Source organism: Dromaius novaehollandiae, chromosome 9 (assembly GCF_036370855.1).
Source record: "Dromaius novaehollandiae isolate bDroNov1 chromosome 9, bDroNov1.hap1, whole genome shotgun sequence".
NCBI classification, from domain to species: Eukaryota; Metazoa; Chordata; class Aves; order Casuariiformes; family Dromaiidae; genus Dromaius; species Dromaius novaehollandiae.
Window position 1 is genome coordinate 5,950,346 of NC_088106.1, and position 15,065 is coordinate 5,965,410.

At 42.7% G+C, this 15,065-nt stretch overlaps 1 protein-coding gene across 2 annotated transcripts in view; it reads left to right on the forward strand.

The window, feature by feature from the left end:
- The window catches only part of LOC112986455 (multiple epidermal growth factor-like domains protein 6), a 213,383-nt gene that overhangs the window by 102,880 nt on the left and 95,438 nt on the right, over positions 1-15,065 (forward strand). For both annotated transcript variants that reach the window (XM_026105729.2, XM_026105731.2), the window contains exon 5: positions 14,615-14,737. In XM_026105729.2, coding sequence (XP_025961514.2) covers positions 14,615-14,737 — 123 coding nt within the window. The remainder of the gene's footprint in view (positions 1-14,614; positions 14,738-15,065) is intronic.

The following is a 15,065-nucleotide window of genomic DNA, read 5'->3' on the forward strand; positions in this document are numbered from 1 at the left end:
TTTGCAGTTTGTTCAGATTCTAAAGGAATCAAGATGCAGAGGAAATAAATAGGTTTAAATGCTCGCTTTATGAAGGTGAGGGCTGATCCTCTATTTTGATCAGTGCTGGAATGAGCCTTGCTCTCAGTTACACCGTAATCCGTGCTAATTGAGGAAGCTGGCTATATATTGCTGTGGTTATTTCTGGCACAAGCATATGTGCAGGTTTTCAATACCTTGCTACTGAACCTAAATTACCGCAGGTTTATACTTGTGTAACTATAAACCGAACTTAATTTTTCAGCATTAAAAAGTAGGCTAAACTTCAGCCATAGATGAAGTATTTAAAATAATTTCCCAAAGCCCTTCATAAATATGACATTGATTCATTGATATACAGACCATTAGCAGTTAGTCTCCTCTGTTCATCTATCATTTCAATTATCTCTAGACTTCCCCAGGGCCTTTGACAAATGGGAGACAATTTGCATTTTGTACACTAATGACCTTGGTGGAATTTGTAATTTTTTCCCCCTTCTGTAATTATACTTTAGTTTTGTGGGTTTTTCCCTTCAAATGCTGTATTCAGCCAGTTTATAATTTATCAGAAGTGTATGGATTCAGGAGTGGTTTGCATGGGATAAAAAGGCAGAAATAAGGGCAAAATTGTGTGTTTTGCACTTCATTAAGAATTTAACCTGAAGATATTGAAAGATTATTGTGAGTTAAGTACCAGATCTGTTTTGCAGACAAATATTACCTGTTCAGGTGACACACTTAGGAGTTAGTTCAGTTAAGAACAGAGCCTTAAATCTTGGCCTCACAAGAAGTGTTGGTCTTTCCCAAAACCAGATGATTTCTTCCCACATCTCTTAGTCACTGCTCTGACAGTGCACAACAGGGATTTCAGAAAATGGAGAGGAGGGGGGAAAAAAAGGTGGAGGGAAAGGTGCTATGTTTTAAAATTTTAATTTCAGAAGTATGCGGAGTTGTTCATATCTGAAAGGGAACGGCATACCTCATTACTGTATGCTGTCAGTGATCCCCTCTGCGGGGGCCAAACTCAACGCTGCTGTAAAGGCAAACCAACAAAACAGTGGGATGGATTGTCCTGGGGAGAAGTATTTCCTTGAGTTCTTCTTTTTCCGGGATAACTGGTCCTGCTCTTGCTTGGGGAGCCGTGGCAGTCTGAGAAAGAGCCACTGCTTTTAGTCTTCCTGCTGCGTCGGCCCCCCCAGTTTGCCCTTCCGAGGTCCAGTCTTGGTGCAATACTTATCTACAGGTTGTACTTTCTTTTCCTTTTCTTATTTGAAGTGTGAAATTATTTTCAACAATACCTAAGCATTCATTAAAGGTTTTTCCTATCTTCTATGATAACCTTGTTTATTAACATGTTTTTTTTACTAATTTTCCCACTGGATGCTTTTGGATCATGTGTGGCAGAAGAAGCAAAACAGCCTCTGTTGAGTATAAACATTTTGATTTTCATATTACATCAGCCACAGCTATTTTTTGTGTTAAGTAGCATCTTTTATCCACAAGTGTTGCAAAGCTCTTCCAAATAGTATGTAGATAGGATTATTCGGCTCTCCAAAAGGTTTCTGGAGTATCTATGTAACAGCAGGGAGTCTGCACAACAGTTTTTAGGGAGGAGGACAGACCTGAAAGAGAATGAGCCAAATTCCCTTTTTAAATTTAGGTTATTTACGCTGCTGGCAACGCAAAGGGCTGTGAACCAGTGAACTAACCTACTGCGGGGTTTCCTGGTGTCCCAAGCTGGAGAAGAGCCAGCCAGTACCATGCCAATCTCTTTCCCTTGGGACGGGGACAGAGGATTTGTTGGGGACAGGAATGGGGCATCGCTCCTGTGATGTGCGTGCTCACATGAGGCTCTAGTTCCCTCACGTCACAGGGCTAAAAATCTACCTGCTATGAGCTATGCCACAAAACAGCACTGAATTTAAAAAAATTAAATCCTGAATAGTGCTATAGAGCACCATGGCTGGGTATCAGCTAACACAATTTCCATCAGTAACCTTGGGTTATTTAAAACTCCCAAGCAATCCTTTTTAGCTTCGTGTTACATAAAAAGTTAACTATTAATTTAACCAATTAATTTCCTCCTCTTTGTGTCTCAGCCTGTGGTCTTATGCTTTAGTGGTGTAGTAATCAGGTTTTACAGCTGCTCACATTAATCGCTGTTCTAACCTTTTCTCCAGTAAGAATATAAATATCCAATTGCTGTCAACTCTTTTCACTGTTCATTGATGCTCATGTTGTGTAAGATGGAGCACCCTTGAAAACAGGATATGTATATTTAATAGCATTAAGCATTTTAGGTTTTTAGGGGGGGGCAAAGAAGTGGTATGGTGTGCACAGAAAAAGTGAACAGCTTAAAAATCCTGGGGTTCAAAGTCAGCTCGACTGGCTCCCTTGAAACTTTCCGCACCCGCTCCTAGCTCCCCAGGCAGCTCGGAGGGCTCCGAGGCCGTGTTTCTCTAAACAACGCCGGGACACGCGTGTAGTGGGTCCATGCCACACGATGAAAATGCGATTGCTGCCTTCTCTGCGAAGGCTCTGCTGCTTTTGTTAAAAACTCGCTGTTGCTATCAGTAACCACAACGCGGTATCTCAGATACCAGCCGCTCCTTTCCTTTGAACGTGAAGTCACTGCAGCATCTCAGGCAATGTTAGGTGGTAACTGTTGGCAACGGCTAAGATGTTAGGAGCGACGTATGTTTCTAGCTACGTTTTCAGAGCCATCCATAACATTACACTGCTGCACTTCGCTCGTACATCACACTTTCCTTCTGCGAGTCAGAATGAATTTGGCTGTCTCTTCCATGCAAAAAAGTGATTAGACTTGTTTGAGCGTGAGGAATTTGAGTTTCGATGGGAAGCGAAGGGTGGGATCCTGAGTGGTGGCCCTGGAGCTGCGAGCTGGGGTCGACCTGTGTCCCGTCGGCACCGCTTGCGGGCTCGCACGCTCACCCTTGGCCTCGCACACGTGCAGAGAGAGGTCTTGGGTGTAAATAGTGTTCAGTCCCTTCGAAGGTGGGTTCAGGCCAGGCTGTTGGGGGCTTTTCTGCGGTGCACTACACAACTGTGCTTCTGCGCTGAAGAGCCTGCAGGATCTGGTTTGAAGTGCTTTGGTTAAATGAGAAGCTCTGAGTGGTCTCTAAGAGTGAGCTAAAGATCAAGGTAAACATATTTTTTGATTTATTTCCTCACGCGCCCTTCTGAAAACAGGACTAGGACTGAAACGAGTGTCTGTCTGTAGAATATACTTGTCTTTGCTTGAAGTTACACGTTTCATACACAAATGCAGCATGGCTGTAACTTTATTTCCATGCAACCTGTATGCCCATGTTTGCAGTTTCTGTGCCCTCATAATTTTTGCCCTTTGTCTTTTTTTAATTTATTAAACACTTTTACAGTGTATCTTAAGAATACTAACCTTATTTCTATTCAATATTCTATTTAATATTTAAGAGCGTTTTAAATTTGATACTTTGACCATATTATTGTTCACAAAATACAGTTGGTTATCTTGAAACCAGGAATTTTACAGAAGTGTATTAAGATTTTACCGCAGTGTACCTACCCTTTGTTAATAGTGAGGAACATAAAGGATCTACCTACTGCTTGTGGGGGGAAGGTGGAGGGATCAGTGTTTTAAAGTATGAAATAATCACATGTGAAAAGACCAATTGATGCAGTAATTTTGAACTTTTAAATGATTTACACCGTCTCACTGATGCTTTGCTGAAAACACGAGTGCAAATCTCTCTGCAGTTATACCCACTGAAGAAACTGGTATGGCTGTGCATCAAAACCAGATGCCTGACTTCTAGATAGATTTAAAAGGCAAATTTAGTTTATGTTGGAAACCAGCATGTAAAGTTTGTATTACATAAAATTGGCTCTTTCTGGCTCTGGTATGAATCAGTGTTAGTAACGCAGGATTAACAATTTCAGTTCTCCAATTTCTGCGCGTGATCACCTTTGACATCCGACGGTTAAAACCCTTGAGATCGCATATTTTTATAACCAGAACTCCCAGGCCATAAAACTGAAGCCGCTGCCTCTGTCGACGACGGCTGCACGTGGTGCACATCTGTGCTCGCGGGAGTCGCGACGGGCCCAGGCTCAGACGCTGGTGTCGGTCCGAGGTGACTTTGAGCCACGTTGTTCCTTCTGCAGAGTGATTATACAGGGATGCTGAGCAGGATTGAATTTTTTTAAAGGAAACCTCTGTCCTTAGAAAATTCTGCTGTCCTCCTAGCAAAGCACCCAAGAAACCAGAGCTGTGCTTTGTTACTCTTGGCATAACTGGAAAAGGAAGGTCTGATTTTGGTCTTTTGCTTCCAGCTTGTCGCAGTTAGAGCTGCCTGGAAGCTGCTGGCTTGTATAGCTTTCTCTTTTGCAAGCTCGTTACAACTCTGTATGCAGGTTTAAGTGTCCCTCTTGAATTCGCTAGTGGAAATTCCCTTCAGCAGAAGGGAAGCTCGCCTCGCTATCGTGTCTAGCGAGAAAGATGCAGATTTTTCTGGCACACTTAGCTCCTGTTTAGCACCAAATGAAATAGCTGCCTTTCTGCAGCACCCAGCAGTGCCTTTCTGCTGGGTGCTCTGCGCCGAGCAATTGCAGTCTTTGTGCGCGGGCTCTATTGCTCGGTGAGCTCTTTAGAAACTCTGCCCTGCAGTAACAATAAGTAATAGTTAACAAGCACCCGTTGGTGTCAAATAAGTTAGGAGAATTCGGAAGACAAATTAGGCAATGAAGTCTCTGGGAATAATGACCTCCCTTGGGTTTCTTTACAAATTAAACTGATGAAGATTTAATCTTTTTTTTTATGGGTTCCTTTGTCCTTGACACACAAGATCACTTACTAGAAGCCGCTGTGACAGAGCGGTTAAATGGCAATGGAACATGTCTTTGTAAACCAAATAAAGACTTCTCATCTATGCTCACTGTAAACGCGCGACCGGCTTGTGGGAGTATTTCAGCAGAGAACGACTGCAGAAAAGTTGATTTCTGTAGCAGAAAGTGAGAGCGACTTTGCGACTTTAATTATTAGTGCGGTATTTTTGTCAGGGCAGTGAGTACTTCTGCTCACGTGACTGATAGGAAAGTATTCTAAAAGCAAAAAAGAAAAGAGGAGAGGATATTCAGGAGGGCATAGGGAGAAAGAGATACTTAAACCCTTTAAGGCAGTGGTGGAGGCTTTCCATTCATTGCTGTTTGATCTGTTCACATTAATCTCATCGCTTCCTATGCGAGATCTCATGATGGGTAGGGTTTGACCTACTAGCAAACATTAGTGATTAACATTGACAGGCAATGACAACTTTTAAGAAAGAAAATAGAAGAAAATAGGAGTTTCCCTTTAACTCTCAATAATTAATTCCAATCCTAAACCAGAAGCCGGACACATATCATCCTTTTCCTGCTAAGATATCTTCAACATTCATTTCAGCACCTAATGGCTTGAAAGAAAAGTTTCCATTATTCATGTGAAAAATGAACTAATTTGCTCACATACTTAGTCCTGGGGGTTAATTATATTGTGAAAAGGAGTAGTTTATAAAGAACTGCCTTACTGCAACAGAGGTGCCCTGAAATTTAAGCTCCTTAATTTGCTAGCTTGCTTAGGCTATACTGTTGTGATAATCGGCCTGTTTGTGTGTCGAGCAGCGGTTTCTGGAGTCGTGGCTGTGCCCCGCGGCGGGGACCGTAAGCAGGGGACGTGGCTTTCAGCGCTGTCGTCGGAGGGGTTTCCTCCCGCAGCAGCACCGATGTCTGGGCACCTACGACTCTGGCTTGCGGGTGTTGCTTCCTTCGGTGAAGGAAACAAGTGGTTCCCAAAGCAGCCTCTGGAAAGGTCTTTGCAGGCGGCTGAGAGAGGTAAGGCTAAGCTGTAGGACAGATCTCGGCTAATATGAATTGTCCCGGTGTGGACAGTGTTTTGTACCAGCCAAGGGTCTGTCCCAACGTGAATGCAAGGGCCAAAATCTGCTGTGGTATCCTTAGTTTCCTTTTCCGTAGCGTTGCGGCGGGGTGAAGACGTTCCTGGGTTTCAGACACCTTACAGGCTTGGAGGAGAGGAGCAGTTCACATGCTTAGGCTGCTCAGACCTTCACCTCTGTGTCTCCCTTTATTCTGTGCTTGGAAAAAGCTAGAGTAAACACCTACTTTATGCTACACTTACATTAGTATTTTCCTTTGTCACCTCCTCTGGAACAAGCAGCTAAAGTCAAGGTTTCCCTTTCCTTTACATAAAGGTTTGGGAGCCGGTTTCCAAATACGCGGTTGGTCTTGCAGGGCCCCGCTCACCATCCCCGAACCTGCTGGCGGAGCTGGTACCGCCCGAACCCGCTGGGCCGCCTGCGCTCGCCGCTGCGGGCAGGGTTTAAGTAATGGTACCGTCAACCTTTGAAACATGGCAGAACCAGGAGCGTTGCACAGCGATACCAAAGTATGCCGTTGCCAAAATTAGTAGAATCTCAGCTACAGTTACAGTGTTTTACCAGGGAGGAAGCGTATTTGTTTCTGCCTGAAATGGTTCCTTTGCCTGTCATCCTGGTGAGCCTGAAGAGCATCAGCAACGCGCAGCGCTGTCTCTCTGCCCCTTCGTTCCTCCTGCGTTGGAGGGTTGCAGCGTTCCTCGCGGGAGGCGACACCTTAGATCCCCGAGAGCCGCGGGGCGCGCAGGACGCGGGAGCTGCCGCCGCCAGCGTTTGGTGGTGATGGAAGTCAGCTGTACCTCAAAGAGAGCGCGTTTTTCGGGCAAATGTGTTTTTAGACAAAAGCAAAGGCTTTTAAGGATGTCGCTGCTAAGTCCTTGATCCTTTCTAAAAGGCTCCATTTTGCGGCACAGAAAGTGTAAGAGGGGAAAAAAACCATCTCAGCTGAGCTCTGTTGTGAGGAGAGAGACTCCATAGCAAATGATGCTTGCTTTTATGTTGTGCTCATCACCAGCATAGCAGGCAAAGGGAAACACTTGTCTAATTTGATAAAATATCTCTAATTGCAGCAAGGGTACTTGAGGTTTGGGTTGGAGGCATCAGCTCTGTTTGTAACCGTAGTTGTAGCTGTTCTCCCCAGTCATCTCCAATCATGGCCAATTAGCGTCTGAGGCGGCTCTTGCTTTATTCAGATGCGCTGGGACGTTTGGTTGCAGTATTCATACCTTGTCTGTGAAAATGTATCTAAAAAATGAGTACTATTGTGGAATTCTATTGTACTGTGATATGTATTTTCCTCTTATTTAACTTATTCCTGTTAGTGTAGGGAAGAAAACTTTGTGTACGATTTAGGTCCACTTTAGGTCTATATTTAACACTCCAGAAGTAGTTGTTCCTGCTCTGTAGATTATTTCAGAGGGATAAAAAAAAAAAAAAATCAAAGCTGATATTTTTTCACATAGCAGTTTGGTTTTGGAAGTCATTGTTGCAAAACATCAGTGAAGCTCAGGAACAGAAGAAAAAAAAAAAAACAGAAAGAGGAGAGCGAGCAGCTGTGTATGGGTTGTGCAGGGCTGCCGTAATCAGTAACACAGACTTTGAAAGGACTGTTAAACACTGAGTTTCAGAGTTCAACCTAGTCTTTAGTTGCTAGAGAGCCGGAGGAGAGCTCGTGGTGGTACAGGTCGTCTCTGCAACGTGTGCTACGATGTGGCACTGAACGTTTTCTGAACCACAGGTCTGGTCTAACCTAATTCTTGCCAGCATCTCATCTTTTAAGAGCTTCTTGTTTAATTTGCTTAAATGTTGAGCCATGTTTTTCCCTCTACAGTGACTTTAAAGGAATTGTTCTTGATGCGTGCCAGTGCATTGGTGGATCTGGTGAATCCTTATCTACAGCCTATGATTTCAATGAGGGAGAAACGAATCCTGGTGAAGTATGTTTACAACTAGGGGTTTTGTTTGGATTTTTTTTTATCTAGGTTTCGTGACACAATTATTTAATGCTCCAGCAGCAGAAGACAGCTGACCGTTTTAGAGGTTCAGATTGCAAGCGGAAGGTCGGCTCCACACGCATTCGTAAAATCGGATGACTGATGTTCTCTGCGTATGTAAATGTGATGTGCGGGTTAAAAGAAGTATATGCAGTAGTAATTTATTTTAAAAAAGGACTAATTTGGGAAAGCACAGCTGCTGCAGCTGCCAGGAGAGACGATGGCTGTGATGGGTGTTTCCCGGGAGTTGGCTCAGGACCAGCCTGTGCCAGGCTCTCGGGTAAGTCTGCTCCGCTAATCCAGCGCTTGTTAATAACAGCTCAGATTTACGATACTTCATAACAGCACAAGAAGAAATGTTCATGCTGATATTGACTTTGTGGAGGAAGAAAACCTAATAAAGCATTATGAGTGCTTAATCAATACACGCGTAGGCCTGCGCTTGACTATCAGAATGAGCAGCTTTGCTTTCTATTCAGGCAGATAATTTATGGTTAGGGCTGGGAAGTGATGGATGTAATTTACGTTTTAGAGACAATTACTGTTAAGACTGTTATATAGCTCTTGCACAAAACGAAGGAAAAGAAAGCAGATGTATTGTTTGGGCGGTGGGCACTGTGTTCGCCAGCCTGTCTGGTTCAGCTAGTGATGTATGACGTTGCGACGGTCCGATGCACAGGTATTGGCATCAGCTGCGTTATAGGGCAGTCACTGGTATGACGCAAAGTTCAAATCAACTTTCTCAAGTTTCAGGATTTATTTAGACATATGGTTTTTGTTGCAGACCATCTGGGCTATAGCTTTAAAAAACAGCACCTAAAACCTTCAGCAAGTTAAGGAGTTACCTATTCACTGGATGTTTAGCACTGCTAAAAAATAGATCTAATTATTTGTGCATTAACTATAAATGGGAATATGAAAGTCCAGTTCTAAAATCTCTGCTTATTGGGTCTTTGTATATATAGTGGGTATGATATTGTATAATCTCATTGTCGTTACATGTTCTGGATGCTGAAAGTTTGTATAGAGGCAAGAGCGAACAGACAAATTCATGGCATTAGCCCCATCAGGAGCTGGTGTTTTAAAGACGGTGTTTGTGCCTAAGAGGTGATGGAGCCGCAGCGTGCTGGGGGTGGGAAGGAGGTGCCGGTAGTGCCTGTGCGCTGGCCCGGTTTACGCTTTTCCCTATCTGCCTGGACTGACCACTGCTCCGAAGGGTTTGGCCCGGGGCAGCACTGCTGCGACGCCCTGGTTAGGCGAACCGATACCGTGATGGTTATGGCTCCGTTTCCAGAGATATCCCTTGGGGCTCCGAATTAAAAAGCGTGCTTTCCCTCGCCATGGCAGCTTCTTCAAATGTCGCACGATCTGGCAAATGCTAATCTGACAAATGTTTTGGAAGTGTTTTTAGTTTGAAGCTCGTTCACTGAGTTCTCCCAGGTGCCAGAAGACAAATCTGTATGTGCTTTCAGTAAGTTAAAATCCTATGATTTTCTGCAGTATTAAAATCCTCTGATTACTGGGCAGAGTGAGGGTGAAGTGGGCAAGTGTGTGTTGTGGCTTGCAAACACTTGCCTGTAACATCTCCTACGAATGCGAAATGTAATGCAGATACATAGGCCATGTACATGCACCAGGTACTCGCGTATATTGTTTGAGGTACCCATATAGGTGGGTTTAAGTTGCACGTTAAAAATCATTCAGGTTTGATTCAAAGCATCATGAGTGTAGGGTTTTGCAGCTGAAAGTGTGAGTTATGTTTTCAGGGTTAGGAATTTACATGTCTGGTTTGCCAGTAAAATCCCACTCGAGCTGTGTGCTGGACTAGCGCTTTTAAACTGAGCAGAACAACCTCCCTTCCCAGGGCGGAGAGCTCTGTTCGTGTGCTATTGCAATAAGAACGTGAATGACTTTTGCAGATCTTGCTCCACTTTGGTGATTTATTACACATCCCGTAAGCTATGGCTGCCTACGGTTCAGAGCCCGGGTTAGCCCCCGAGGGCTGGTCACTGCGGTGGCAGGGTGAGCCGGGTGGCTGGGTTAAAATAAATGCATAAAGTTGTTGCTCACGTGTGGCTGATAAATGCAGCAACTTTGGGAAAAATGTTTTAAATAGTGGACCGCAGTTATGAGATTCTCTTTGTTATCTTAATGCATATTCATATTAATTTATGTTAATGTTCATATTAATTTATACTGCTTCATATTGCATAAACTTGTCATACTAGTCAAATGTCATGCTTAAAAAATACCATAAGCTGTAGGCAATGGGGTAGCTGCCATGTCCCATAGATACAAACACAAACTGTTGACAAAATGAACCGATAATTCAGTCGATATTTTCCCACTGCAATGCAACAGGCTCTCGCTGCGGGCAGCGTGGCCGGCTGATGCTGCGCTCGGTGCCGCGCGGAGCAGCTCCACGGCTGCAATTGCTCGGCTTTGGGGTGGAGAGAGGAGACTTCCAGCCTAACACACTGCTGCTGCTTAGCAGAAGATTGATCTTTTTTTCTTTTTTCTTTTTTTTCCCTTAATCTGCTTGCTATGTTTGAGAGTTAATTAGTAATAGTGCAGGTCACTCCTGTTAGATTTAAGATTGGAATCACAGTGAAAGGCATTTTGTCCGGTGTTGGCTTTTATATCAAATTTTCATTTGTAGGAAATCTGAAATCGCCTAGTTTTACATAAAATCTTAATAAAGAGATTCTTTTTTTACTGGAGGCCCGGGGTGTTTGCTAGCTCGCTCTGCTATGTGATATTTTCAAACAGGGTGTGAGTAGCATTAAACAAGAATGCAGAATAAAGGAGAAGGGAATCAGTCTTTCTCTATTCATCATATAGCCCCTGGGCACGCTTAATTGAGCAAAGGTGATCCATTTAATGCAAAAAAGACATGCTCCCCTACTCTGAAGCTATAAAGTATTTGATGAGGTTTTTAGATAAATGAATACCTTTATTGTGTGCGGTGCAGTCCTATAAAGCCATGTGTGTAGGGAATGTAGGACATCTAGGCACGTGTCTGCAATCCACATTTTTGAGTACTAGTAGATTTTGAATATACTGTTTTCTTCCACATGTATAATAGGTCACGTATAAAGTTAATCTAGAAACTCTCATTGATGAAGAAGGGTTGTTTTGTCTATTGAAAGAGTCTTTTTCAAGGCTTGGTGTGGCAGGATTGAAAGCTCACGTGGAGCATGTCCCGTGGATAATGTTTCTGTGTTGCAGCACTGGCTCTATAAATAAATGTGAAATACTGCAGTAGCAAAAATCACATTTATTTTTTGAAGCGCCTACAGCATGTCATTACAGATGGATTGATGGTCTTGATAACATTGAACTTTTGTCAGGCCTAACCTGGCAGACTTGTTACATGTCAGAAATTTTCTGTCATTTTTCTTGCTCTCCAAGAGGCAAATTTATTTGCAACCTTGAACAACATTGAATATGGAAAGCAGGCTGAAATTTATCATTTGGCAGAATTGTTTTTGTTGGTTTGCTTTTTTTATTACAGTGGCAAATCGGTAATCAGATTTTAAAATTCTGAATACTTCGTGTGTTTTAAGAATATAGAGCAGGTTATTGCAGGTGATTAGTGCTATACGGATCGTGTTTTTGCAAATGCAAAACAAACTTGTTTTTGGTTCACATTCAGATCATTTATTTTTGTGCTCCTTTGGCTGAGGTAACTTCTGACCTTTATTACTGGAATTTAGAAAACAAATTGGCATGGTACAGGCGGTGGAGAAAGCTTTCTACAGGGACTGATGGTAGAATTAAGGATGCAGGTGCTTAGGGAGTACATTTGCCTATCACTAAGGTTAGGACTATTACAGTTTATGCCTAATGAGTATATGTCTTCAAATGCTGTGCGATAGGGATCAGACTATATCAAAAGCTTGTTTTGCTTTCTCACATGAAGCTGATTATCATTTAATTGCCGAGTCCTGATGATCAGTTTTAAATGAAATATTTGTTTTAATGAGAAGTGTGGATGAAAAGTCAAGTTTTCTGCATATAACAGAATTAAGCAGTGGATTTCTGGCGTAAGGGGAAGCAAAAAGCAGGGGATGAAAGCATGTATTAAGGCAGAGACAAGGGAATCCTGGACACAGCGTAAGTGTTAGAGAGAGATGAAGGAAGATGTTATTAGTCATGGAGCACAAATACTTTTTTATTGGGGCATGGCAGCTTTTTGTTCTGAACAAGAAATGAGCGGATTTCTGATTGCTAATACAAACACACCGCAATCAAAAGCAAAGACATGATATACATTAGTATGCCATAGCACTATAGACTTCCAAATATGTTATACACTAGTGAAACCAAGAGCATAATGATTAGCTTCTCAGCTAGAAACACTTTAATGTTTTGGTTCAAAGTGCAGAGACTGGTTTTAATAAAATGGGCCGCATCATCCAGTCAATGTTTTATGCCAGGAGGTCAAGTAGTATTGTCTATGCTAAACAGTCTAGAAAAAAAAAGTAGTCCCCCAATAATTTTATTTAAAAAGAAAAAAAGGAGATTTTATTAGTTGTCAATACTGTAAGTGTGAAGAGAAGCGGACGCTGTGGAGCAAGGCTGTTTCATGGTTCGTTGTCACCGGGCACGTCGGGTGTCTGCTAGCGAGAGGCCGTGGACCACGTGGAGCAGGGCGGTCTTGATGGTCTCGTGTGCGATGCCCGGCGCTGCGGTGCCGCCTCCTCCTGCCTGAGGACTACGACCAAAATCTGTCGCTGGTGACGCGTTCGCTGAGCCTGTCCCAAGACGGAGACGAGCGTCTGTCCGTGCTGTGCCGCTGCTGGTGCTTTGGGCTGTGCGTGGGAGCGTTTTCTTCAGACAAGTTGGTCTGTCCGAACTGTGTTCCCATGAAATCAAGAGAATGACCTTGCTGGCGTCATGAGAGCTGGGGTATGGTTTAGCATATACCTTTGCGATAATTATTTTTTCATTATAACTTACCCATGTTTTTTCAATAGTACTGAGGGCAAAGAAGGTTTTGTTGTGTGGGTCAGGACACTGATTTTAGAGCTACAGAGAAATTCAGTGATTTTAGGGAGTTTGCACCTCTTCAGCTTCGCTTTGGCAAGCATTGACATTTCATGCATTTTCCTTTTAGCTGTTTAATAGCCTCTCCCTCTGCCCCCCGCCAAATTTCTTTAACCTCTTTGTTTTTTAGCTAGAATCATTAATAAGCGAGTGAAGCTGAGCTCAGGCTTGTTCATGAGCTAACAAACCTAGGTAAATCTTAGTCTGTGAAGGCTGAGGATTGCAGCTGAAGGGATCTCATCTTTCTCGTATACATGTGAAATTCTCTTTTCTTTTTTTTTTTGATTTATCTTTACAGCGCTTTTTTTTTTTTTTCTTTTGACCAGCATCTAATTAGAAACTTTACAAAAAGGTCTACCTCCCCACTGGAAATGCAGAACGCTGCTTATATGAAGCTGTTGCCTGTGATTCTAGTTATACTTATCTTTCGTTGCTTACCTTCTGCCACTTCTCTAACCTGAGTGTAATGCGTGACCTGTACCCATGCCGAAGGTGTCGCAGATGCAAGAGCTGTCACCTGCGTGCTGGTGCCATCGCTGGAGCATGCGTTATGTCCCTTTGGCCCTGGCTTTCCGCTGAGCCTCGCGCTGAGTAGCACTACAGGGCCAACAAGCTCCTTGGAGACTTTTGTCAGCAAATCAAGAAGATGCCCCCAACCCGTTATTCTTGCGCAGGTTCATTGTTGTAACTCCTTACCCTGAACTGAATGAATTATGCATCTCCATGACAATATTAACACTTCAGAGAGAGCAATACAAGCAAGAAGGCATTACATGAGATTTCTGAAATGCGTTAAATCAATACAGCAAATACCTCCTGTTTTTGTTAGGTTTGCTATTCCATCTGACAAGTTTTTCGTTTGGAAGTACTCTCATACCATCTGTTGACTGTGATCCCATTCAACAGAACAGTACTGACCTGAAGATTTCTGTCATACTACTTCAGAAATTGTCAAGCAGAATATATAAGTACATGGATTAAGAAAGCTGCTCTTCACTAATTTTTCTCAACCGTTGACTAGTCACTTATTTATATTTTTATTTATATGGTTCTTTAATGTTCTTCATTTATAATGTGTAAATATCTATTTTTCCTATCCAAAACCATGCAAAAACATTCCTATCCCAAACTAGACAACCATTGGAACAGGTAAGTATATAAGGTGCGTGTATATGAGCACACATGTATCCTAAGGAAAGGAGGACCTTCATTGATTTAAGATGCTACCATCTTCCGGATGTTTTTCATCTCTGTCATGACTGCTGGAAGCAACCTGATTGGCAAGTGAGCTGCTAGAATTGGCAGTGTAGTAGTTGTTCCTGACCTGCTTCAGTGCAAAGTTGGCGTGTTTGGTATAGCCTGCTCTGAAAGGTGGGTGGACTGATGCAGCTTGTTTTGCACAGAAGTGGAAGAGGAAAACTTGCTCAATCGTGTCCATTGGTTGAGTTGTGGGGAACAGTAACGTAGATGGGAGTCAGTTCTGCAGTCACTGCCTGAATAGGTCCTTAGTTGTATTTATCAGTATCTATCTCACTCTGCAAGATCAAAATCACACAGTTATTAAATAAACAGATAATCTGGTCAATGCTTGCTCCTTATCGACTGCCTGATACTTTCTCCCACCAGATGTGAATGAGTGTACCGCTGAGAACGGGGGCTGTCACGACCAGTGCTGTAATACTATTGGCAGCTACTACTGCAAATGCCCAACTGGCCAGAAACTGGAGGAAGATGGAAAATCATGTGGAGGTAAAAATTTTTTACTATGTCTCACTGCTATTAGAAAATCAGGGAACACACTGGAAAGGAAAGGGAAATGTTACCTTTTATGTAGAGCCAGCCAAAGAGCATATACTCAGAGTTGTCAAGAGTATAGATCTCCTTATGTCTGGTTTATGAAGATGTAACTCTAAGAACACTTCAAAGTGTTTTTATTGAAAAGTTGTATCATGTAACCTGGATTGATTGCGCCATGTTCTGATTATGGAACTTCCATCATCAGTTTAAAAGCCTGAAGTATATATATTTGCAAATATTTCATCTGTTGCTAAAACAAAACTATTCTTATCAGAAAATA